At 37.0% G+C, this 24,579-nt stretch overlaps 1 protein-coding gene across 4 annotated transcripts in view; it reads right to left on the bottom strand.

The window, feature by feature from the left end:
• Positions 1 to 354: 354 nt before the first annotated feature.
• ADAMTS20 (ADAM metallopeptidase with thrombospondin type 1 motif 20) overlaps positions 355 to 24,579 on the bottom strand; it is an 86,539-nt gene continuing 62,314 nt past the window's right edge. The window contains exons 29-39 of one of the 4 annotated variants that reach the window (XR_010438690.1): positions 11,169 to 11,336; positions 9,809 to 9,982; positions 8,302 to 8,472; positions 7,427 to 7,627; positions 7,174 to 7,303; positions 6,925 to 7,019; positions 6,732 to 6,826; positions 6,196 to 6,329; positions 5,392 to 5,460; positions 2,593 to 2,697; positions 355 to 1,953 (exon numbers count right to left, since the gene is read on the bottom strand). Coding sequence is in view for 3 of the 4 variants with exons in the window: in XM_064702575.1 (XP_064558645.1) it covers positions 1,864 to 1,953; positions 2,593 to 2,697; positions 5,392 to 5,483; positions 6,196 to 6,329; positions 6,732 to 6,826; positions 6,925 to 7,019; positions 7,174 to 7,303; positions 7,427 to 7,627; positions 8,302 to 8,472; positions 9,809 to 9,982; positions 11,169 to 11,336 (1,455 nt within the window). In the remaining variant the exon portion in view is untranslated. Of the gene's footprint in view, positions 1,954 to 1,982; positions 2,071 to 2,543; positions 2,698 to 5,391; positions 5,484 to 6,195; positions 6,330 to 6,731; positions 6,827 to 6,924; positions 7,020 to 7,173; positions 7,304 to 7,426; positions 7,628 to 8,301; positions 8,473 to 9,808; positions 9,983 to 11,168; positions 11,337 to 24,579 lie in introns of those variants that run through there. The other 3 variants (XM_064702576.1, XM_064702575.1, XM_064702577.1) reach the window with 3 other exon arrangements.

The raw sequence follows: 24,579 nt of genomic DNA, 5'->3' as shown, positions 1-24,579 counted from the left end.
GGAGTTCTTCCCTCTGAAGCAGGACCTGCTTCAATATAAATTATTACTGTAACTATAACCTCCAGTTATTCCAGTACATGTCAATATATACCACTGTAGAGGAGCATTAAGAATGCAATTATTCTGTAAATTATCTTATTTCAGCCTAAAGAAGCTGAAATGCTTTTGCAACATTTTGTACTTAGAGTACAATACCAAAAAGAACCCAAACAAAATTACCCTGGTACCATTCACACAAGCATATTTATTATATAAATATTTTATAAATTACAAGATTTTAATTGCAAATGTAAACACTTCTAGGAAAATAATGTTTTATAGTCTTATTAATGTTTACAACTATTATAAGGCACATAGTGCAAAAATACATTTCTGATGCAGAGATCACAAATAATTACCTACATGTGTTATCTTAAAAGAAGCTGGATACACTTCTGTGGTACAGTATTGTTTTTAATTAATAAATATTGCTAATTCATGGCTAACTTTTGTGGATACAAATGTAATACAGCTGCCACTTGATCTACCAATTATACTGGCTTGCAAAATAAATATTTGGTTTACAAAATATGTGTGGTCAGAAAAAACATGTATAGTTATTTGGTACATTATAATTATCTGGTACAATAATATACATTATTATGCTGGTAGAAAATTTTATTCTGAATACCTGAGAGTTGGCCCTAAAACACATTATCTGTATATGCATATATTTCTACAGTTCTGGATTGTAAGAAAATACAAACCAAAAAATCAAAGAGCTAGATCATTTTTTAAACCCTGTAACTCTTCTTTAAACAGCAGATGTTAGAACTGTATTTACAGACATTGAAAAACCAAACTGAGTCAAAGATGGACACCAAAACCACAGCGGGTGTTGTCTCCATTTAGATTTTTCACTAAGGTTATTGAAAATGATGCTGAATCAGGCTTTGAAGGATGCAGACTACTGCAGCCTTTACTAATGTGCCACTGGCCAGGGTAAAGGAGTAAGGTGGATATGGAAAGTGTTTAAGCAAATACATATTTGTGCAATTATACACAAGATCCCATGGTAAACAGAATGCACTGCTTTCACAGTATACTTGGATGAGAGGCAGCGATTTAAAATCAGGTTTTGAAGCAATTTGTTTCCATATTTTCTTTTCCTGTAACCACAGCAAACCTAAGACCTGATGTTTAACATGTGCTATAGAGACTACAGAGGTTAAACCACACGTCTCAGTATTTCTGCAAGGATTTGAGCACCACAAAGAATATAATGAAAGGGACGGGGAAAAATGCTTTTACTGACAGAGAAACACACAGATCTATAAAACTATCTCAAGCGTTTTGGCTATGTACTTTTCAGCTGCAAGTTATTGACAGATAAACCCTACAAGTTTGCATAAAATTGGAAGTATTGAAATTTCCCGTCTCTTTATATAGCAGTAAAGCTTTCGATTCTATATTTTAGCACAATCTGTCATAAAAGATCAGTAGAGGAAAAATTTTACTGAATACTGCATAAAGAATTATACTGGTAAGTTACAGATAAAGAATTACAATTATGGTAAAATTTAGAGTGTTACCCATGGAAGTAATCCCAGTGCAATTTACTTGTTAGTACATACTGTACTTTGAATAAATGCTTCTCCTGTAAAACCTGAAGGTCTCTGATTGTGATTTATGCGCTTGCTAGCCCATAAACAGATAATACAACCTTGAGTTAATCCTGAAGAAAACAGGAATTCTTATTAGTGAACGTTATAGTAATGATCACTACAGACATGAAAAAATTACAATATACACATACAGAGCACCTACAATTTGAGCCTAAATGGCAAATGTCCCTGCTTTGATGCTCCTAGTACATCAGAGTTCTCACTGTACTTGAAGTTGGAGACCAATAATTGTGTTAGGAACACATTTTCCACAAAATCCTCCACATCTTCCATATATTTTAGTACCATCCTAGGAATTAGACAAAGAGAAGAGTCAATCAAGAAAAGTGATTGAAATCACAGTTGCACAAAAGGCTTCTCGAGGTTTGCACACAACAGACCTTTTGACAAATCATACCTAGAAACACTAAATCAAGAGACAGCAGCATTAGCAAAACAGGAACAGAGATCCTTTATCACTACCACTCTACACCTTGCTCCCAGCTTTCCACCATTCCCAGGATTACCAATGTTGTCTTAAACCAGGCACACTTGCTGTTCTTGTTTAACTGGTCTTTTGGTTTTCCATGCTAATAAAGATCAGAGTAAGAAACAAAAAGGATAATCTGGAGTAGGATGATCTTGAACAAAATGTGGAGGCTTGGGTGTTGCGTTTGTGTATTTTGCAGAAGCATATTCAAAGCCTCTAATAAACCAAATTAATACAATAACCTGTTAAAATCAGTTAAGTGAAGGGTAGACAGGGACTGCTAATCTGATTTAGATACTGGACAGTATGATTAAACATTCTTGAAGAAAACTTAAATGAGTCAGAGACTTTGAATGCTATTTCTGATTCACAAAAATCACTGTAGCTTTCACTACAGCCAACATTTGTACCTCTTGTTCAAGCTGTAAGAGCAGGTGAAGGACAACAGCATTGACTCACGTGGGATTTGTGTATGTCAGCAGTGGCATAGTTGCCCTGAGCAATCCATCTCACTGTACTGGATAATCTCAGACCTGTACCAGCCAAGTTAATGCTGAACTGGCCCTAGGAAAAAAAAAAGTAAAAAATATTACAGACCTGATAAACAGGGTTCAAAACACTAAGAAACTTTATATTAGCATAGTTTAACATATTGCTTGGGATATGGCTAAACATGAAGTACTCAAAGGTGTGTACAAAATATGGGTTGGATATGCTGCCTTGCACCCTTTCTATGAACATTCACAACACAAAACCAACTTATTCTGCAATAAGCACCAGCTGTGCATCAGCTGATCTGCAGCATCTGAATATGAAGACAAAACTAACATCTGACAACTGAAATTGTTTTTGCCCTTCTACAAATGAAATTTTAATTTACAAAAAGTACAGACTTTCAAAAGCAAGAATGAAGCTGGTTTTCTTGAATGACTATTTTTTTTTAAGTTCCTGAATTTTTTGGAAATAACTTGATCAAAACACACTGCTGCCTGTAAAGACAAATCACTTGGACATCTAATTTTCAAATGTTTGCACACTGTAAGATGATGTAAGCATCATCATCTTACCATGTTCCATTGCTTTTTCAGTATAATAAATAACACAACTGAACAAGAACATAAGTGAATGTTAAAATAAATATTTTTAAGTGGAATGTTTTGCAATATAAACCATTCACAACAGATATAGAAGCTATTGATTGTAAAACATTTGCCTACACAAATATAGACTGAAAACTAGCTTCAGTCAGTTGCTAAGAGAATAGGAAATATATTAAAAGTAACAAATTGCACTACCTTGGTAAACAAACTGGGATACAGAAAATTATTAAATTGCATTCACAGAGAAGTGCAATATGTTACAAAGAAGTACTGCCCCCACAAAGAGCCTAATGATTAGTTCAGGCAGCACTACAACCAGAAAACTGCACACCTCTGCATTATTCACTGAAAGCCTGGATTACTGTATTCAGACCTAGTAATTTTTTATTGCAAATGGTAGCTTCTGTGTTTTATTGCTTAATAATGTCATACATATATAAATATATATAGCTTTTATTATAATGATTCATTTAAATTCTGTTGCAAAAATTCAGTTATATTGCTCAGCGTGGCAGATTTATTTTGAGAGCACTTCTATGTAAAGATGCTGTGCTTATAGCACTCATGTAACTCAGGATGAGCTAATAAAAACTCATATGGATAGGGTAGGCTGTTCTTCAACTATCCTCATAGTGGAAGACTTCCATTTAATGAAGGAAGAAATTCATACAAATGGTGTGGACTGATTTCCATAATTAACAGTCCCAGATTAACTTCTTTCACAGTGACATCATTTTGCAAAAATAAATGAGAAACGCTATTACAATTACAATGACAGCTCAATAGCTGTCTGATGTATCATACAGCATGTGCAAGGCCAGGAACAGATTTCAAGGACTAAAAGCACAGGAATGGAAATGTTTTGACTGCATCAAAAGTGGCAGCTTCAGTCAGAACTTTTAGATGGAAATAAATGTGTCAGTGCCAAGCCATGTAAGCAGAATGAGCTCCCAACAGAGGCTACACACAGCAAACAGATCTGTATCACACTGCACCCAAAGCACTTGCAGGTTGAAGGCATCCAACACTGTAATGAACTTCAACTGTTTTCTTATCAGGAGTTTAAGTCTGCCATGAATTGCAGTAAATTGCACATGAATTTTCTCTAGCTCCCCTTGGCTGTGCCCACCCGCAGCTGGTCCTAAGTTTAGGCAACCAGGAGAGATGGACAACAGTGCAACTTCCAAGCAAGCATGAGGCAGTTGGTCTCAATTCCTTTATAACCAGTGAAAAGAAATTCACTTCCAGAGGACAGCTGACCTCATCCTAAATTGTCTAATAGTGTAAGGTAAGCTGAAGTGTTTTCTAAGGAATCCTGTTTCTGCCAGGGGGCTGTGAAGGTTGACTAGCTCAGAGTTGGGCTATGTCTGCATCATCAAGGACAATGCAGTATAAGCAGATATGTATAGTAAAAATTGGCCCAGAGAGCCCACTGGGCTTGTAGACAGTGCACCAATAAGGGATTTATTTTGGACTGACTCTCCCCTAGTCCCAGTCCTCAACAGCATTAGAGTATATTAAGATCCCTCCTCTGAAGCTCATTGCTGTCTTTAGCTTAATCCAAAAGGGATCCTGTTCATGTCTTTCCAAACTACTCTGTGATGTGAAACAGCAAACAGAAAACTGGGACAACATAGAGATTAATCCAAAAAGCACCACCCAATAAAACTAGAACACTAATGTAGACACTACAATGCATGCGGAAATTTTAAAGTAAACTGCTAAAAAAAATTGATTTCCTCTGGTAATCTTCAAAGACATGAAGCGTCAGGAGAGAAACAAAGAAAAGATTAGGAAAATTATTCAGGATTATAGAAAAGTCACTAGAGGAGAACAAAGACTGAGAAAGCATTAGGGGAAACAAAGGATACATCAAATCCAGAGAGAGGCAGAGCAGTACATGAAACACACAGAAAGCTGGAGACACATACATGGAGCCTACAGGGAAAGGGTGTAATAAACAATTTGAGGGAAAAACTGTGAGGGGGGGATGGTGGAACAGGAGAGAAGAGAGTAAGAGGAAAAATACTTATTAATGTTGTACACTGACCTCACAGAATAGGAGATTGATTTAGAACCTTACAGATCTAAACAAGTCACACATAGTTTTTTCCTCCTCTTATGTAAACATTTCAAGGGAGCAAGAAATCATAAATACCTGTGGACATCTGGCTGCACTGTAGCAATCTCCAGCTGTAGCAAATGGTACTGCTCTCCCCAATATAGTCTGAGCAAAAAGAAAATCTGTAGCTAGAAAACAGAAAGTTACTCAACACTAACTGCTGCATTTGAAGTTCAGAGGGAAACAGGGAAAAGTGTGAACATGGATGTTTTATTGTTTGCATTGGGTGGGTTTTTTTTCTTTTTTCCTTTGGAAAGGAAGGTTGTGTGTTTTGATTTGAGAAACAATGGTTTGAATTTTGGTTATTGCACCACTAGCCCAACCTACCAGGCCAGATTTCTCTCTGAGATATGAGTGGGTTAGGAGGAAGATGGATGTGCACCTGGACACTGCACCAAGGGAGCTGGGCCAACTTGCCAGCTTCAGGCAGGGGCTTAAAGCACTGCAAGATTCCTTGTCCATTTATTTAGTGTCTGCCAAGGTCTGAGAAGGAAGCAGAGCACAGAAACAAAGACTTCCACAGGAAAACAAAATGCTGTGGACTAAAATAAATGAAATAATGGGAACAAAACCTTAGAAAATGAAGGTAGTTCACATACAAAATACGAATCTGTGAGATTCATGCCACTTGACCACTTGGGAGAAATTAACAAGGTAAGGAGTGGTGTTCTTTCTTTTTTTTTTATTTTTGACATTGAATTCTTAAATTAAATAAGAATTTTGTTTGCCCCAAGATGGCACAGCTGGATCTGTAAGTGGATCAAAATATAATTTGGCAATTGTGACCACATACAATTTCAATAAAATGCTCAAATTGGCTGAAACTAACAAAATGCTTACTTTTAATTTGCATAGATGCCACATCAAATCTTATTTTGCTAAAAATCGTAAAGCCAGCTGCAAGGTAATCATTTCGACAGGCACAGTCTTGCCTTCTGCTTCCATTGAAGGGACATTCATATGGATTCTGCAACCTAAAGAACAGCAAATATTTAGTTTTCATTTTGAGATTTTTTTCTTAATATCATAGTGAAAAATAAGTGTATTGCACTATGCCACATAAAAATATTAAACAACCTTTACTGAACAACAAGCTCTGCTTTTAATCTTGGCTTAACTGAAACACTAATGTGGACCAAAGTAATTTCTACCAAAGTCAAGACAGAAAATAATTATAATAATTTACTGCAACTAACATAATTTCAGGCTTGAACTATCCATATTTCTGTAGTGTGCTCACATGCCTGGATATTTAAAATAGAAAATCAACAAAAAAATTTCCTACTCTAATTTCTCACAAAAAGTAAGTATTATTTTATTATCTTACTTTGGAAGGAATAAATGCACTTCATAATATTACAAAACCACTTCTGTACCTGTATCCATATACTTCAGAAAAGTTTTCGGCTTCACCTTTTACCAATGTCAAATATTCTTTGGGATTCTCTAAGTTCATGCCTGAGCAATAAATCTGGGAGAGAAAATGCAACCCTTTAGCAAAATTTTTATTAGAAAAAAGTAATTTCATAAAAATATGTACTCATAAAAACTCATAAATATTAACAGTACCTTTATCATCCTTCCCTTAACGTTAAGTAGGTATTCACCATCCCTTCTCATCCCTTTTTTAATCTGCATATCTTTGCAGGTGGTAAGAATTTCACCTTCAAAATGAATTATTAAATCATATTAATATTTCAGGAACAGAGCTTACTTTTAGGACTTAATTTTCCATAACTGCATTCCAAATATATTTATAGCTTTAATATAAGTAACCTGGGAAAACATTAACTGCATAAAATCACAGCTATCACTTACATTCTTTCTCATGGCAGATCTTTCTGGCATCTGGTTTTAAATGGGGCAGGCACAAGTCACTAGATAAGCCATTTTCAGTCATACACTCAACTGTCCTCTGCTTTATCCCCACTCCACAAGATGCTGAGCACTAGACATAGATAACCATTAAGACTCAGTTTAGAAAGAAGCAAATAATTAGCATCATTACGTCAGCAAGTTATTCTTGGCATTTATTCATGCTATAAAAATGAGCTTGCACATCTGTACTCACTTTGGTCCACTTCCCCACTGTCCAGGTAGCTGCTTGTGAGCATCCTTTGAGGTTGCATCTGTAAATGTAGGGGGATGGCTGTACCGGGCACTCTGGGTACGCTACAGCTCGAAGGCCACGCATGCGCCGCCTTTGCACAGAGTGGACTCCAACACAGTAGGGGATCCTCTGCTGGTCACCAAACCCACAGCTCTCTGAGCACTGAAACAAAATCCCCAAGCACTGACGTCATTGCTGTGAAAGGTTCTGGGACGTTTCTGCAGAATTGCATTACAGGTATGTCAGCTCTGAGCCTTGCTCTGGCAAAGCCTCTCATTGGAGGCACAACGCCTTGGGCTAGAACAGCAGTGCACAGAAGTGAAGGTCTGCAATTGTTACATGTGCAAGGAGCCACAAAGCACCATGGTGCCCTTTTCTCAGAGGCTCCAGAGCCATTCCCTCTCAGCCGTGACCCATGCACAGACAGTCATTCCCTCTCAGCTGTGACCCGTGCACAGACATGCACACAACAGGCAGTGCAGATGTGCAAGGGAAACAAAGCACGGACCAAGCACTTCACAGAAATTGAGGAAAGCTTTTTGGTTACTTCATTGAGGTCAGTTTGCAAGAGAGTTTCCTGGGAACCAGCAAAGGAATCCTGCTGTAGGGGCAGCTCTCTAGTTTGTGATCATAGGTCCTGGGTGGTTAAGGGAGGACTCATAACAGCCTCCACAATAAGTCATGGTTGACTTGGAAGGTCAATGTGGAGAAAGTTTAGACATGTTCAAATGCAAATAAACTTCTCTACACACATAACCTACATTTCACAGCAATATAACATTCTTAAATGTAAAGATATATAAAAGATGTGTGAGCAGTACAATGTATTAGTGTACCTGTGACAGCTCTCCTGTAAGCACAACATATTTAGAGGGAGATACTCCACAGGTTTTGGATGATGGAGGCTTTGTGGCACGATCACAGAAACTGTCATCAACTTGGAGCTGGTTTTCATTCACACATTTTACTTTCCTGTAGATCTCCTTTCTTCTAGATGATGCTGAGCACTAAAAGTGAGAAAATTAATCACAGTTCAACTAGACATGTATAGAATGAAGTTACCTACTGATAGGCACACATCACTAAAACCCAGACAGCAATACCTTTTAACATCTGCCATCAATGTCAGACTAAATTATTCACTGAATCAGAGTATTTTAGTTTGTTTTCAAAGTGCTTCTAATCAGCTGGGAAAAAAACCAAAAAACTGCACAGAGTAACAATGACACAGTAACTGTTGGGTGAGACGGAGGAGAAAGTGAAAAGGTCAAGCCAAGATAACAGGTTGAATGTAAAAACCCTTCCATAAGAGAAGGAAAGAGACAGAAAAGGATTTCAGTGAAATATGAAAGCAGTAAGTTGGTCCTGAAAACAAAACAAGTTGATCTTGAAAACAGAAAAAGAGGGAGAGGGAGATGAACAGGGAGAGGGAGAGTCTTGAAAATTTAGCATGCCAGATTATTAATATGACACAAATGCACAAAATGTTTTTTTTTTTAATGTTGGAGAAAGGCTCTTCTGCACACCATTTCAGGTATTATACATAATTTTGGGGTTTTTTCTGTTCCGCAGCTTTATGTGTTTGCATGTTTGCAAAAATAACAAAAGTTATTAAATTTTTTGCATGTAGAAAATAGTAATTACACCTTTAGAAGTGACAGCTCTTTCCTGAAAGTATCTGTAAATTTTTTTAAATATGAAAAAGCATATTTGGTAAGAGAATGCTGAGGTTTTTTTCCTTATCTTGCTTCCTCTTTGGTAGGAGTATAATGAGATTTATTTTGCTTCTTATCTTTTCTCTAACAAGAAAAGATGTTTCATGTTTTTAAGATGTTTTAAATCTTCCATATAGAACTTCTTATAAACACTGTTGTCCAAAGATTTTACCTCCATGGTATTTACTTCTGCATGACATTTCTTCTGCATTTCTATTCTTAAAAAGCTGCTTTTTAAAAAGATATTTCATAATAAGGATCTATTATACATCTTATGCACTTTGTTGAAAAGTATGCAGAGATAGTCCTATCAATAAATACCTGCTCAGAACTCCACCAGAGCTTTTGTCTACAACAATAGACAAGCAAATCCTGTAGAGACTATAAAAAGACTATATAACTATATAACTATATATAGAGACTATATAACATTTTTTGTCACTTTTGAAGTTTTGCAAGCCTGACCTTCAAAATTTCCAGCATGGTCATTTGTTATTCTGCTACATAACAGCTACTAGAAATACATCCAAATGTGGGGGAAAAAAATAATTAAAAAGAAGAGAAACCAAACTCATAATGCCATATTACAGAGCCCAATGAAGTCACAGCGGTTAGAAGCCTTACTTACCTTTCCCCACGGCTGTGCCAGCCAGTGGTGCTGTGGGCAGGGGCGCAGCTGGCAGTGCCTCATGCTGGTGGGACGTCGGTCGCGGCTGCACAGGGCGTCACTCACCCGTGCCAGGCCTGACACCTGGCAGGAGATGTCCCTTCGCTGAACCCCCACTCCACACGACACAGAGCACTGAAAGTGACCAAAATCAGCTGTGTCACTGTGAAACGGCACTCTCCCCAGAGGGACTACTGCTGTCATTACAAGTTCTTAGGATATTATTTCAAATAAGCTTCACAGCCTTTGTGATATGAGTACAATACCCGAAGAAATTGATGGTGAAAATGCAAAACTATAATTAAACATTTTAAAAATACAGAAAATAATTGCATCTGAGGTACCTAACTGAGATCTCTGCCTACCTTAATTCACAGTAGGGATGATCACTACAGACATGCAAAGCAGAAGTTTACATTTTTGCAAGATCAGTGATTGAAGCTCTAAGTTTACATCTTGTCTATTAGAGACTGACAGTCTTGTCTGGTTTAAAATACAAATACTACAATAAAAGATAAAAAACTCAGTGTTTCAGGTGAGAAAATCTTGTTGAAAGTGTAATATTTCAAGGACACTATCTTTGCAGGTAGTACTAACAATTTTGAACCCTGAAGAGCTTAAATGCCAAATGCCTCTTTTTCTTCTTCTTGGCCAAAGGAATTTCACCATCCCACTAATGCCTGCTGAGATAAATCTAATTCCCTTTTACCCCAGGCAAAAGCACGATTATGTTCCAAAGCCCACCTAAATGCCCAAGCTCAATCAAAGTTCATATTGTTCTATCAAGCCTGGCCAAAATGTGGAGAGTGGTACTGTGTCCAGTGTGGGGAATCTTGTGTTGAAAGAGTGAGTGAAATACAAAATATTGCAATGTGCTCAGTTACACACAATTTTAAAACAAGGTGACAGATGTTTTATAAGACCAAACCAGGGAAAAGGCCAGTATTTGTGCCCACAAGCCCTTTTTCTTATCCTTTTCCCATAAACTTGGCTCCATTTGATACTACTGAATTCATTCCACAAAGTAAGAAGTAAATTTTAAAAATTTACTATTAATTTATGAGGTAACATGAAGAAAGTCTTCATCTTAAGTAGCTATTCAGTACAAAATTCAGATTAGCAAATAATTTCAGTTTTCACAGACATTTCTTTTTCAGCACTCTTAAAAGAAAGAAAAAGAAACTACAATTAAGTGCTTGCTAATTCATCAATTTCATTGCTATGCACATACTGACAATTTTTCCCAGTGAAGCAGTGTGTCATGAAAATGATACTGTCCTGTATTTTCATGGAGACCATAATTATGGATGCTTTTACATACCTCTTTCCATCTGCTGGCCTTCCAAGAAGGACATCTTCCAGCTCTACATATTTTGTGTGTTCGTGGTTTTCTCAAATGTTTGCAGTTGTCCTCTTCTATTTTTGTTTGGAAGCTGTTAATGCAATGCACATCACGAAACTTCAAACCTTTTCCACAGGAAACAGAACACTGAAAAGAGAAGTGTTATTTCACTACTTTGCTAAAAATCTCAGAGCAGTAAGAAAACCAGAAGAAGCTGTGGCCTCACCCAAAATGGACTCAGCCATTATAGGAGTTTCTGTATTATGACACAACATCTGCTGTATGTGTCTGAAACTTCCCTGTGAGCTCTCTCATACTGAGCATTACAGATCAGGTGCCAAATATCTCTCACATCTTCATTAATGTCATCGTTGAGAAATATCTGTGCTCAGCCATCCATATCCATGCAGGAGACAGTTTGATACTATGATCTCACAGGAACATACTCTAGCAGCTGTTTCCAGAATGTGTACTGCTATTTTCATGTAGGCACGATTCTTATCACAAGCACCAAAGACAGAAAAATGCAACATCATGGCTATGTGGGTTTCTAGCTAGTAGGCTACAAAGTCATGTTTGCTTGGCAACTCCCCTCCATGAGCTTTGGGTATCTTATGGAATGTGGCAAACAGGCAAGAGAAGAGGTATGAAGTAGACACTGCCAGTTTTCAAGTGATCCTTGGAGGTGTGGACTTGCCACACACCCCCCTCAGTATCCCATTTCTTCAGAAAGCTGTTACAATATACAGAGCTGGTTCTAGGACCTGCCTTCCTGCCTTCCTGCCTTCCTGCCTTCCTTCCTTCCTTCCTGCCTTCCTTCCTGCCTTCCTGCCTCCCTTCCTCCAATGTCAAACTGTCAGGGCTGCAGGTTTGTTCTGTGAAACCCTCCCTGGCAGAGCACCCTAGCCAAGACAAGAGCGTGCCTGATGGATCAGGCTCTGATGCAGAAATGGCCATTCCTCCGCTAAACTGCTGGACTGCTGCCAGACTTCAGTGAGGTTGGATTTTAATTCATCACATCAGAGACCTCCTACAGAGCACCTACAGAGTATGGCTACAGGGCTTAGAGAGCTTTCAGTCAAACAAGGAAGTCAATCAGCTGAACTTCTTCCACATTAGGTGGCTACTCAGCTGAATTCTCTTGAACCATGAACAACGCGAGTATAACTACTTTAGTGTTTCCTTATTAAATATTGTCATCAATCCTATTTTACATCATCCTATATAAAAGTTTAGGTAAATGGAGATGATTTTGTTCTGTCTGGAAAGAGAACATGCTTAATTTGGTCTAGGACTTTATCCATGATTTATTTTATGCTTGAAAAAGCACTTCCTATGGGAAGATAATTGATTCAGGTAGAAAAATAATAGTCCAATAAAATTTGAATTTTTTAGTGGATATGAAAAAAAAATTAAATATAGATTTCCTCAAAAGAAATTAAGATATTTCTCTTCCCTTTATGTCATTTCATCAACATCTACATCATTAACTTTACATGCTAACTTAACAAAGCATTTTTGAATACATACATCTTCTATTTTCAGGACAGGTCATTGAACTTTCAGTACAAAACCTAGTAAATATTTGCCTGAGAACAACAGGTGGATGAAAGTTTTTAAAATAGAGAAGAGGCAGCTGTAATAAATTAATCTGCTAGGTAATAAACATTTTTGTTTACCAGTTTGTTAAACAGAATCTCAGCTTACTCAGTTGTCCTCAATATCACAAGGATTTCTATATCTTTGAACATTTATATGTATAATCTTAAAGGTTTAATTGAAACTGGCACTGTGCTTAAAATTAAAACTTTGCAGAATGAAGCAATACATTTGTCACACAATAATATGGGTGGCATTTTTATCTTATGCAGCAATACTTACAAAAAAGATAAGGACTTTGATTTGGCCACAGTTTGCCTTTTACATGTCTACTCTAAAATCTTCATTAAAAGAATGCTTGTTCCTAAATTACTTCATTTTGCTCTCATTAAAACCCTTCAATGTATCTTTTTAAAATAATGTTCTTGTAGTTTTACAATTTATGGGTTTTTTTAATTTAGAAAATACTTTAGGATAGGAAAATAACAAAAAGTACCTGAAAATTTAATATATGACTAATGTAGGTCATAAAACTTAAAATGTTTAAATCATGTCATTATAAAACCCTTTCAGAAGACTTAGCTCTGAATTCAGAGGATTTACTTACCAAAGCAGGCATGATAACTTGCACAAAAACTAGAATTCTGTTAGTATCTGATAACTGACTCTACCTTCCCTTAAAGATTTTTTCAAGAATTTCAGACACCAACTATAGACATGAAAGACTCCTAAACTCTAAATATTCTTCCCTTTAATTCTTTAGCAAGAAATGAAGCGCAGGTCACAGTTATTTAACCGCCTCCTATGATGTGTCAGAAAAATCCTACACGTCCTTCCTTCCTCAGTGGCCTCCTCTGCAGAATAAATCAGGCTCCAGAGAGCTCCCAGGAGAGCTCCTCCTGTGGGACAGCATTCCAGGCTGAGAGCTGGAGCCATAGAAACTCTCCTAAGTCTCCACTTCAGGAGGTGAGGCTACCACTACACAGAATAATCTCACTGCAGGCCACAGTCTCACTCTAATTTGTTGCCCTCAACATTAAGTACTAGGACAACACTTTTCAGCATATACATTTATTTGATTATATTGTGCAGATCTATTATATTCAACAGAAGTTTTATTTATTGTACAGGGTTCATAGGCTATGCATTATGCATAGCAGCAATAGACTATGCCTTATGCATTATCTTATCCTGCATCCCAGCCTTAGAAAGATCTTTCCATATCTCTATTCACTAGATACAGCATTACACATTTACTTCTACACAGGTGAGAACTTGATCTGAATTTCTGTGGTTGGCCTGTTTTTTTCTCTTTGTTGGTTCAAATTCAACTGAGTTATATCTCTGTTATATTTAAATGTCCTTATCTGGATCTTTATAATGTCCTTATTTGATCTTTATAATTTGTGCTATTACTTCTAAAGAAAAAACTAAAGAAAGATTTTTGTGTTAATTTATTAGAAGATATAATTACCAGTTCCAAAGAAATGCCTGCTTCTCTTTTATAAGGATGTTCTACTTACTTTTGTAATTAGAATACATGAATTAAAAGGGGGAGTTCAGAAATGAAAATAACGGCTTAGATGTTTAAAATAACAGAGGCTTTATGAGCAGTTATTACAAATACTTCACTTAAATACTGTTTAGCTTTGGTGACTAAAAGTAACTGAAACTTAGGTATCTTAATGTAAAAATACAGAAATTCAGATGAAAGATGCCTAAAATCTGAAGGCATAAATTACTTTCAATTATTTTAAGAATGTTCATATTTTTAAAAACTAAAAAATATAGGAAATATAAGTTATCTTTTCAGTAATGTAACTTGTATAAGTAAACTGATCTATTTTTTTCTTTGCTGCTAACTCATATCATGTAAATATCCACATTTAAATAACTTTTTCCAGGGAGATTTTCATTCCATATCAATTTAATGTTATGTTTAAAACTCAAAAAGACATGTTCAACATGTTGGGACTACATCAAAAAGCATTAAATGCATTAAATACTTAAAAGTGTACAGAGACAATATTTCTGCAAATAGATTTGCTATCTCCTTTTTTCCCATTTTCATCAAGATCTGATTCTCTGTTCACATGTATCCAAACCTTCTGTTGAATATATCTTGCACTGATAAAAAGGACTGTCACTCTGCAAGAAGTGATTCACTTGCATCCTCTTATGGGTTTCAACTTAAGCGCTTTTCAGCTGGGGATTTTTTGTGGGGTTTTTTGTTTGTGTGTTTTTGTTGTTGTTTTGTGTTTTGGCTGGGTGTTTTTTTACTTAATTCATGAAAGAGCACTGATGTTTAATTCATTATATTAATGTGATTTTGCTCTGATGGAATTAAACTCCTGATGCTTGTAAAAGCTAGAAAACCCCATGGACATTAAGCATCTGTAAACTTCTGCTTAAATATAATTGCCAAAACTTAAAAACAAATAAAGCACTAAACTAAGATGTGCCTCCAAGCAGCTTTGCTACAGCCAAGTGCTTGGGGTGCTGCATCACCTGGAATTTCATGGATCAGCTCCTGCCTCTTCAGAGTGGTTCCACAGTGCCAGATTCCTACATCTGATGCAGTGACCATCTCCCACCTATCACAGTGTGAGGAACAGAAATCTAAACATCTCTAAAGACCAGATCCTTTACAATTTCACTGGGACATCAATGAAATTTAGGCAACTGATTTAAGGACTGTTATTCTTAAAGCCTTGCAAACATATCAGTTACAGAAGCACCTAGATTGCTCTGAGCCACAGCCAAGGACCTTAAAAGAGTTATCTTAAAAAGTGGTAAGAGTCTAATTCTATGTGCATGCACAATCTTTTTAACAGATTGGCCAGCTCAGTGCTTTACAAATCCATAAGGACAATTAACATCCTGAAAACAGATTTCCTTCTATTTCTAATAACAAGCTAAAGAAAGAAATTGATCTAAGTGTACACTGAGTGCACAGCAGATGAGTGAAGCACACTGCAAAACACAATAAAGGATATTTAGTGCAATTGAAGAAAAATAAATGCTCCAATTTTATTTTTTTTAACGTCATGAAAAAGCTAATACACTTGCCATGGATGAGAAGACTCAGGATCATCAGCGGAAAGTTTCAGAGGTTAGATTACTCTGTATGTACAGTATTCTCCTGAAATTTGGTATATTCTGGCTTCATTCCTTATACAATATATAAAAAAGAGTTCTTAAAAGGATCACTTCCTCCCAAAGTGCTTTGGTATCATATGCAGGCAGGCTAGAGAAGACTCCTTCAGTCCAATACACTACTACAATACACTATATTACCTACTTGGTCAGGGAGACTCCTGATCAAGTAGGTAAGTTTTGCCTGGCCTCCATTACAGAGAACAAATAGCAAAGACAGAACACCAAATCACACAAATGCTGAATAAAAACTTTTCATCAATATCAAGTGGGGAATGTCTGCATTTCTGCGTGGACAGAGCATAGATCTGCTCGGTGCCTAGAATGAAAATATAGATTCCATAGAAGATCTGAGCGGGATTTGAAATGCCTAAAGGCATCTAAATGCAGCTTACAGGGAGATATCTTGCACTGACCTGTAACCCCACCAGTCAGTTTTTCTTTAGAGAGCTGCATACTGAACACTGAGCTAAGACACCTGCCTACCTGCCTGGCCTCCCTTCAGCACTAATGTCAGTAAGAACTGTCAAATTCTCACTGGTGCAGGAGCAAGGCCTTGTTCTGTGCTCAGGAACAGAGTGCTCTGTGCCTGTCCTGTCCTCTCAGTGCATCAAGCCCACAGTGCATCTCTTACAAGGCTGAACCTTCCCCTCCATGAGCCTGTGTTCCTTCCCGAAGCTCTTCCGTGTTATTGCACACTCTCTGTGGAATAAATTCATCTCACTGCTTGGTGCCCACCCTGATGTGATGGGGATCTTCCTAAGGTTTCACTCTCCTGACCAGGGAAAGCAGAACTGCAGCAATTCTGGCTGTTTGACCACCCTCCACTCAAACTTGAACATGGTCCTTGACTACTTGAGCGTGGTCCTCACGGCTCGGTTTGTCTATAATGTGGTTTCATTGGTATAACACTCTACATAACTGGAGGTTTATGGTGAGAGAGCACAATTTTCCATATATTTTCTGCAGATTAACCACATAGGAAGAAAAAATCCATAAGAACATAAATCTCAGAAGAAATATGAACATTTCCTCCAAAAAATGCAAATTGAAAAAACCCCATCCTGTAACCATTTTACACAGAAATTCTAGCACTTGTCTCAACATTGGATAAAGTAATATTTCCCATATGCCATGTTCTTTTAAAAACATAAATCTGCAGTAAAAGCTGGATTTCATTACAATTGTTCAAAGTCATTCCATAACACTGCTAACTAGGATTCATCTGTTTGTGTTTTCTTCATAGCAATAAAGTTCTGTAGGGATCAGCCTGACAAAACTCATGCTTTCTGTGGCACAGATGGACTCTCAGACATACATGCCATCATCAATTCCTACCAAATTAGGGCTCTGTCTGCAGCAGACATGCAACTTCACTAAAAGATTTTTGATTCTTTTGCTATTATTATTTCATTGAAAAGTTGAAGACCTTGTATTATTTGGCGGATTCAGTACCAAATTTCCATAACCTTTTCTTTATAGGAAGTGCTCTGTGTAGTTTAGCTGGTAGCCTAGTGGCCTTCTGGATACTAAAAAACAGACCAGTAAACAGAAAGCATGTAATAACTTCTTTTTGTATTTGTTTTAGATATACAGAGTGTGACTAGAAGATGATAAAGGTAATTTTCTTCATAGTAGCTAGTGCAAGATTTTGGATTTGTGTTGAAAACACATGGAATGGATGCTTTAGTTATTGCTGAACAGTGTGTGACTAGAAGATGATAAAGGTAATTTTCTTCATAGTAGCTAGTGCAAGATTTTGGATTTGTGTTGAAAACACATGGAATGGATGCTTTAGTTATTGCTGAACAGTGTCACACAGTATCAAGGATAGCAAGAAGGCTGGAGGTGCAAAAGTTTTGAGGGGATGCAGTCCAGACCAAGTAATGTCATGGTCAGCAACAAAAGCTGTGGGGAAGAGGGAGGAAGCAGAGGCATGTGGGAGATGGCATTTTTCTTCCCAAAAAAATGATCACTCATGATGTAGCCTTGCTTTTCTGGGGATGGTTGAACACCTGCCTGTCCATTGGAAGTGATGAATGAATCCCTTGGTGTTGGTGCAGCTTTGGCATAACCCATAAAATAACTTTTCTTAACCCATGAGTTTTTCTACTTTTAACCTCCCAATTCTTGCTCCCATCCCACCAAGGGGGAGGGAGGGATGGAGTGGTTGTGTGGTGTTCAATACCTAAAGGGGCTAAGACACAACAGCAGCACTGAAAAAGGATAAAACATATTATAAATGTTAAAAGATATTTTCTTCTTTTTTCTGCCTTTTTTTTGGTCAGGGACTTTTGTGACTGGACAGGAAGTTCAGTTTAAAATGCGATTAAACATGGTAGTTGCTTGAGTTGTCTGGCAAACTGCATTTTCATGATCTCTAACTGGCCCAAAAGCCTGTTTGGACTCTAAATATTCTAGAAGTAGAGAGGGATCTCTACTTCACAATTAATAAAACAATATCTTGAGCATTGCCTAGTCAAGAATTGCTTTCAACTTTTCATTTGCTGTATTCGAACTAGATCTTCTTTGTCTGCCTTCTCTGCTTACTTCACCTTCCCAGGTGTTGTTCTGCAATGCTTGAGAACAATATGCATTTTTCAGATAAAAGCACTCAAAGAGTTGTTTATTGCTTTAAGTATGTTTACAACTGTTAAGAAGCAACACAGATTCTGTAATTAAATCCTGCTGAATTCTTTGATTTAGGGTCAGTAATTCTTTGCTAAAACAAGTACGAACATTTATGCCATTAGCTCATTCCCCTAAAAAGGACCAAGGATCAAACATCCCATCACTCCTGAGAAAGAGTGGATTGAACCCCAAAAATGTGTGTATTATTTACTGTTACGTCTAAGTTACACCTATGTCAACTACAGAACTTACACTGAAGAATTTTTAAGTTCTCTCTTTGAGTATGGCTTGATTTCAAAAATTCAGGGTTATATCACATTTCTCTGATGTTCAAAAGATATGTTGATTAAGTCCTCCTTCCATCTGCAGTCTGTAAGTCTGCTTTGTCACTTTTCTGACTGTGCTTTTGCAGCTACAGAAATTGAAGGGGGGAACACCAAGCTAAGAAGGACCTACAGACATCATCCAATCCACAATGCTGCTCAGTTTGAATCAGCTATACACGGACCATTCCTGACAGCAGTTTGTCAGTCTTGTCTTCAATGTCAGGGATGCTACATCCTCACTGGCATGAAGTTCATCTTTTGTTCTTTCTCAGGCTTTCAGCAGAGGGAAGTCAAAAATGTGGATATTCTTCTGTTCAAGCTCCACAGTGAGACTTCACAGTACAAGCTGCCAGCTCTATGCCACAAAAAAGGCATATTTTTTACCTGTTGCAAGTGCCATCACCTAAAAACTACAGATTTAGATTATCTGTCCTAGACTGAACCCTCAATGTAAAAGCTGCCTGATAGTCCTTTCTGAATCCTTGTTAAACCTGGATTATGGTTCCACAATCACCATACCTCACCTTAATTATTAAGAAAAATTTTTACAGACTCTGAAATTCATTTTTAACCCCAGATCCTTATACATCCAATATCAGCAATATATTGCTGTGAGCTGCAGGGTATTTTTACAAGGAAATGTAGGGAAGCTTAAGAGACCCAGAGTCACTTTATTCTAACATAAGAAGAAAGCCTTCCTCTGTGACCTGAGTTATTTATAACTAGATTCTTCAGATTGCAATCATGTCTTTCTAGTTAATGTTGTCCTAAACCTCATCCAGAAAGTATCACTTTTTGGACATTATTTTTGCATCAGAATTGCAGTACTTACAATAACACCTCTTCTGTATTCAGATAGCTTTCAAGTAAGAGTACTGCTCTGTGTTAAACATAAACTTGTATTTATAAGTTATATTTACAAACTTATTTATAGTGTTACTTCAAAAACATATATTTGAAGACCACCATTCAGGACACCTCCCCAGCGATTTCACCTCAATTACTTGTAATTAATAAAAAAAATCACAAGTGTAGTGTAGTATACATGACTTTTGTAATGGCTTTCCTACTGTTGAAGGTCTGTTATCATTATTTGTTATAAGGGAAATTTAAAATTTTCAGAAGCCATTATCTTCAGCACAGGAGCTCGGGAAGAACGGGCCCTGTGCCAAGAAACTGCCATTACCTACTGCCCTGAGTGGAATGGACCAGAGGACAAAACACTCCAAGTATCATCATCTAATATTGGAATTTTTTAATTCAGAAACAAAAGAAGGCAGTGATCCTTTTCTCTAGTCAGCCCAAGAGGGACTTCTACATTTTTTCCCCCTTTCAGTCTACCTACATATTCTGGCTGTGTAACAAGTGGAGAAGCAGGCACACACCAAGTTTCTACCATCCACATTGTTTTCTGAGGCTTCCAGGTTACTGGGGATGTTAACACCAGAGTGGACTGCAGTACAACCTCAGAGCTATTTGCAAGTGGCAGCTGAGCACAGAGACTGCCATGGTTCTCTGAGGTCATCTAGCCTGGCCACTGTCCCCAGCCATACCTTTTCTGTCAAAACTGAGCGCTGTATGCTCCTTAAAAAGCTGCTTCTATTGGACTACTTTTCAGATAATTTTCTTTCAACTTTCATCTTAGGGGTAACAAAAACTCCTGAATAACCATTTTCCAAGCATGCCAAAGTATATCTATTTAACAGATGGACATAAATGAGAAGTTACATACATCTACATATAAATACAGAAAAAGCAGGGATGATGGGGGAATAAGAGGATTAAAGGCAGATTTTAGGATTGATGTGGATAACAGCAAGGAAAAACTGCTGAGAGGATATATCTGGCATCTACTAGGAATGTGCAATTACTCTTAAACATAAAGACATCTTGACTAAAACAAAGTCAGAAACATCAGCACATACACTGAAAGTAAAGGATTTCACGTCTGAAGAAGCTACACTCTGCTGATGATGCTGAGAAACTTTAGAAGATATTTTTTTAAGTTGACACCACATGGTCTGAATTCTTTTGTCCAGTGCAGCTGGCTGTATCCTTACTGCCAGAAAATGGCAATCTGCCTGGATGTCAGATGAACAACCATACTCTTTGCAGCTGTTGGAAAAAATCAAAACCAGAATCCTTGAGATTCCACTTAATGATTATTTACAGAATGTCTTTTATTCATTCCAGTTATATTTGTGAGTAAGTCTTAATTTGGCCTATCTTTCTGACATCTCAAATACTATGCATTTCTCCAAGTTCAGAACAAATAAAACAGATGACCAGGTCCTTCTCTGAAAGCCCTATCATGTTTTTCCCCCTCAGGATGAACACCACTATTCTGCCCATCACTGCCTAAAGCCTGAAATCCTTCTTGATGCCAACTACAGAGCATTTGAAAACCAGACCATGCTCATGGGCAGACCAACTCCCCATGAGTTACTGTGCTCAGCTCTCCACCTACTGAGATGCTCAGACAGGCTCCACTGTGCCTTGTATTCCTACACTGTCTACATGTATTCATAAATGAGACTGAGCTTTTCCAGTCAGCAACCTTCTCTTTGTTTTACCTACATGACTCACATGACACTATTAGACTTTCAAACAAGCTTTTAGCTATTACAATAACACAAGAACAATGGATTATGGAGATGTGAATGTGGGTGGAAATTTAAAAATAATAATCCTATTTTCATGAGTTCTCATTCAACAGTGGTGACACATCACATTTGCTATCTCATCTACCTCTTCCTATATATCTTCCATTTCATCTCTCAATTACAGTAAAAATTGAATTATCTAGTTTTTCTTCCTGTCTTACATGCTCTTGATTTGAGTCTTTGTCTGGTTACCACCTGAGAATCAGGAAACCAAGAGGTATTTCTGCCTCCTTTCAGCAGCCATTTGGCAGGCTCAGTTACCTCATGGGCAGTCTTAAATTTGTCACTGAAGGTTCTGCTTGTATCTGTGCTAGAAACTTCACCATCAGCTCTCATTCAAGCAATATTGAAACTGTCATTCATGACAGTATATACTAAAACAATGAAAAGTATGATCAGCTTATTAATTGCTGGGAGTGAGAGAACACATAAACTACTGTGTTCAGCCAGCATTCCTGCAGCAGCTTATCTGGTATGTGTACCTTTTATCATCTTTCAGCTGAATGACATACAACAGACTGAGACAAATCATAATTAAAAATACAGAAACATTAGTAAATTAAAAAACAAAACCAACACCCCTAAAAAATAATTCTGCCTTACCTTTCCTTCTGAAATCAGTGGCAGTCAGGAACAGAGCTAGACTCTCACTAGGTCTTTTTGAAAATCTAATCTATAAGTATAAATTTGTGTCAAATTTACAAAATTGGAGTCCTGCCCTGTGCCTTTGATACCTTCTCCAAGAGCTTCAAATAGGCACTTTCACCATTACAGAATCACAGACATCAAATTGCTGACTTGGCCAGACTTCAGCAAGACTCATCTTTCTGCACTCCACAGCCATGAAGCACTAGTAACACTTCTAAGCAATTACATGAAAGCACTGGAGGCAGGGAGTAAAATGCAATCATCAAGGTTGGCAGAAATGGAGACAGGAGACCTTAAGGAAATCCATCACAAGAAAAAGAAATGCAGGTGTTTCTCTCTGTTTCAAATAAATGGATAAATTTCCGGACACATTTTTCAAATAGAGAATAATAGATGTATCTGCGTCCATCCAGCAGCTGTGTTCAAAAACCTCCATGAAAACCAAACAGCAACCCAAAATTAGTCCATTTATTGCTTCCAAAAAGTGGGCACAGTTTAACAGACTCTGTCACAGGTAGTTTAGCCTCCATCCTCCTGTGAAGCTGGGGAAAACAAATAAATGCACAGGACTGACATAATCTGCACTCTCCCTGAAAAGTAACTTGGCCCCTTTGAGAGGGACATTTTGTTCACAGGTCTTCACAATAAAAGTTGGAGCACATTTTTAATATGATGGAGGATGATATTATGGAAGCTACATTTCCACAAAGGGGTTGCACAGTTAAAAAGCCTTTTCTTGTAATATTTTAACTATTTAAAACTTCATTTTATTATCTAAAAGGATAGGGCCTTTTCAATTAACCAGTGACAAAAGTAAGTAGACATAAGACAGTTTTACCACAGTAGATGAATTTGTTTCAGCTAAGTAGGCAAAAATCTAAAAATGAGCAAAAGAAATACTTGTTCCCAGCAAGTGCAAGCTCAGATTTATCATTTTTCATCATGTTAGCAACAGCAAAAGAGTAGCTCAGAAATTAAAGGAATGGCAAATACATAAGCTGTATGTGCCTTTCCGTTTTATAAAAAACACCATATCATATAAATTTTTAAATTTGATTAAAATGTAAGATTTTGTATTTAAACTTTTAAAAAACTTGAAATAAAAAGCAATATGTGCTGGCACAATATGGTATTGTCAGAAATTTTTTAAACTTTTCAAAAGCATAGAAAATACAACTTTTTTCTATGGCACTTAACTAAATATAACAGTATAAATTAATATCCCCCCAATTTATATTAAATATTATTTTAGCATGAAAATATGAGTCTATTTTGGATGAGAAATGCAACATTTTACCTACCTTCACATGTTGAAATCCAGTTTCCTTTCAACCTAAACCACTTTTCTGTATATTTTCAATTTACTAACAATATTTCCAACATTACATTTCCTGTACATAAATATGAGCAGGCATGGAAGCTTCTGAAGGATTGATTCAGCAGGAAATCTAAGTGTTTAACCCTGCTGTCACTGAAGGGAAAGGGCCACAAATGCTAGAACACACACTGATCAACAGAGCAGCCTGTCATAGGGGAGTCACCAGTCCACCACAATTACTGGTTTTCAAAGAAAGGACTAAGAAATCATACAGTACAGAACATTGTTCATTTCCTAACTCATTCCAGGTAATAAAAATATTTATGTATGGACCCTCAAAAATGTTTGAAAATGCTAATACTTTAGCATTTATCTAATGTTAAATCTGAGTTCCAAAACCACTTTGAGCCAATATTTATGAGTTCTGGCTGGGGTTTTTGAAGCTGCCATACACACAGGCAGCTCAGAATGATTTTCACAAGGATTTGACCAACTAGAACCCTTCAGCGTTTCTGAAAGTTCTAATAAATACACCAGTAGCTTCACATTCCTTTCATTCTCATTAAATGGCTTATGTATTTAGGCATGGTATTATGCATTAACTGCTTCTTTTCCCCTTTCATTATATTCTGGTTGTTGGGGTTTTGTGTGTGGGTTTTTGTTTTTTTTTTTTCTTTTTTTCTGTTGTGTGTGTGATTTCATTATTATTATTATTTACTGGTTTTATTTTGACTATGTCCCACTCTTGTTCTCTTTCTAAGTGGAAGGCCTGAAAGTTCTGCAAACCTCTTCCTGACAGAAGTATTTTTGGAATTTAAAAACCATGTTATGTCTTTGATATTAAGAGTTGAGCATTATATTGTGATCCTCATTATTCTCTGTGTTTTGTCACTCACTAAGTGGGAGAGGACTGGGCCACAAAATTACAGCTCCAGCAAAAGATTCAGGGGCTAGGATCTTTCAACTTTACCATCAAAGACTATCTATCTATTTCAGTCCAGTAGGTCAATGGCATAAACACTGCTTGTATCAGTAACAATATTTTTTGT

Source organism: Zonotrichia leucophrys, chromosome 1A (genome assembly GCF_028769735.1).
Source record: "Zonotrichia leucophrys gambelii isolate GWCS_2022_RI chromosome 1A, RI_Zleu_2.0, whole genome shotgun sequence".
In the NCBI taxonomy this organism is placed as follows: domain Eukaryota; kingdom Metazoa; phylum Chordata; class Aves; order Passeriformes; family Passerellidae; genus Zonotrichia; species Zonotrichia leucophrys.
This window is presented reverse-complemented; position numbering and strand designations above follow the sequence as displayed.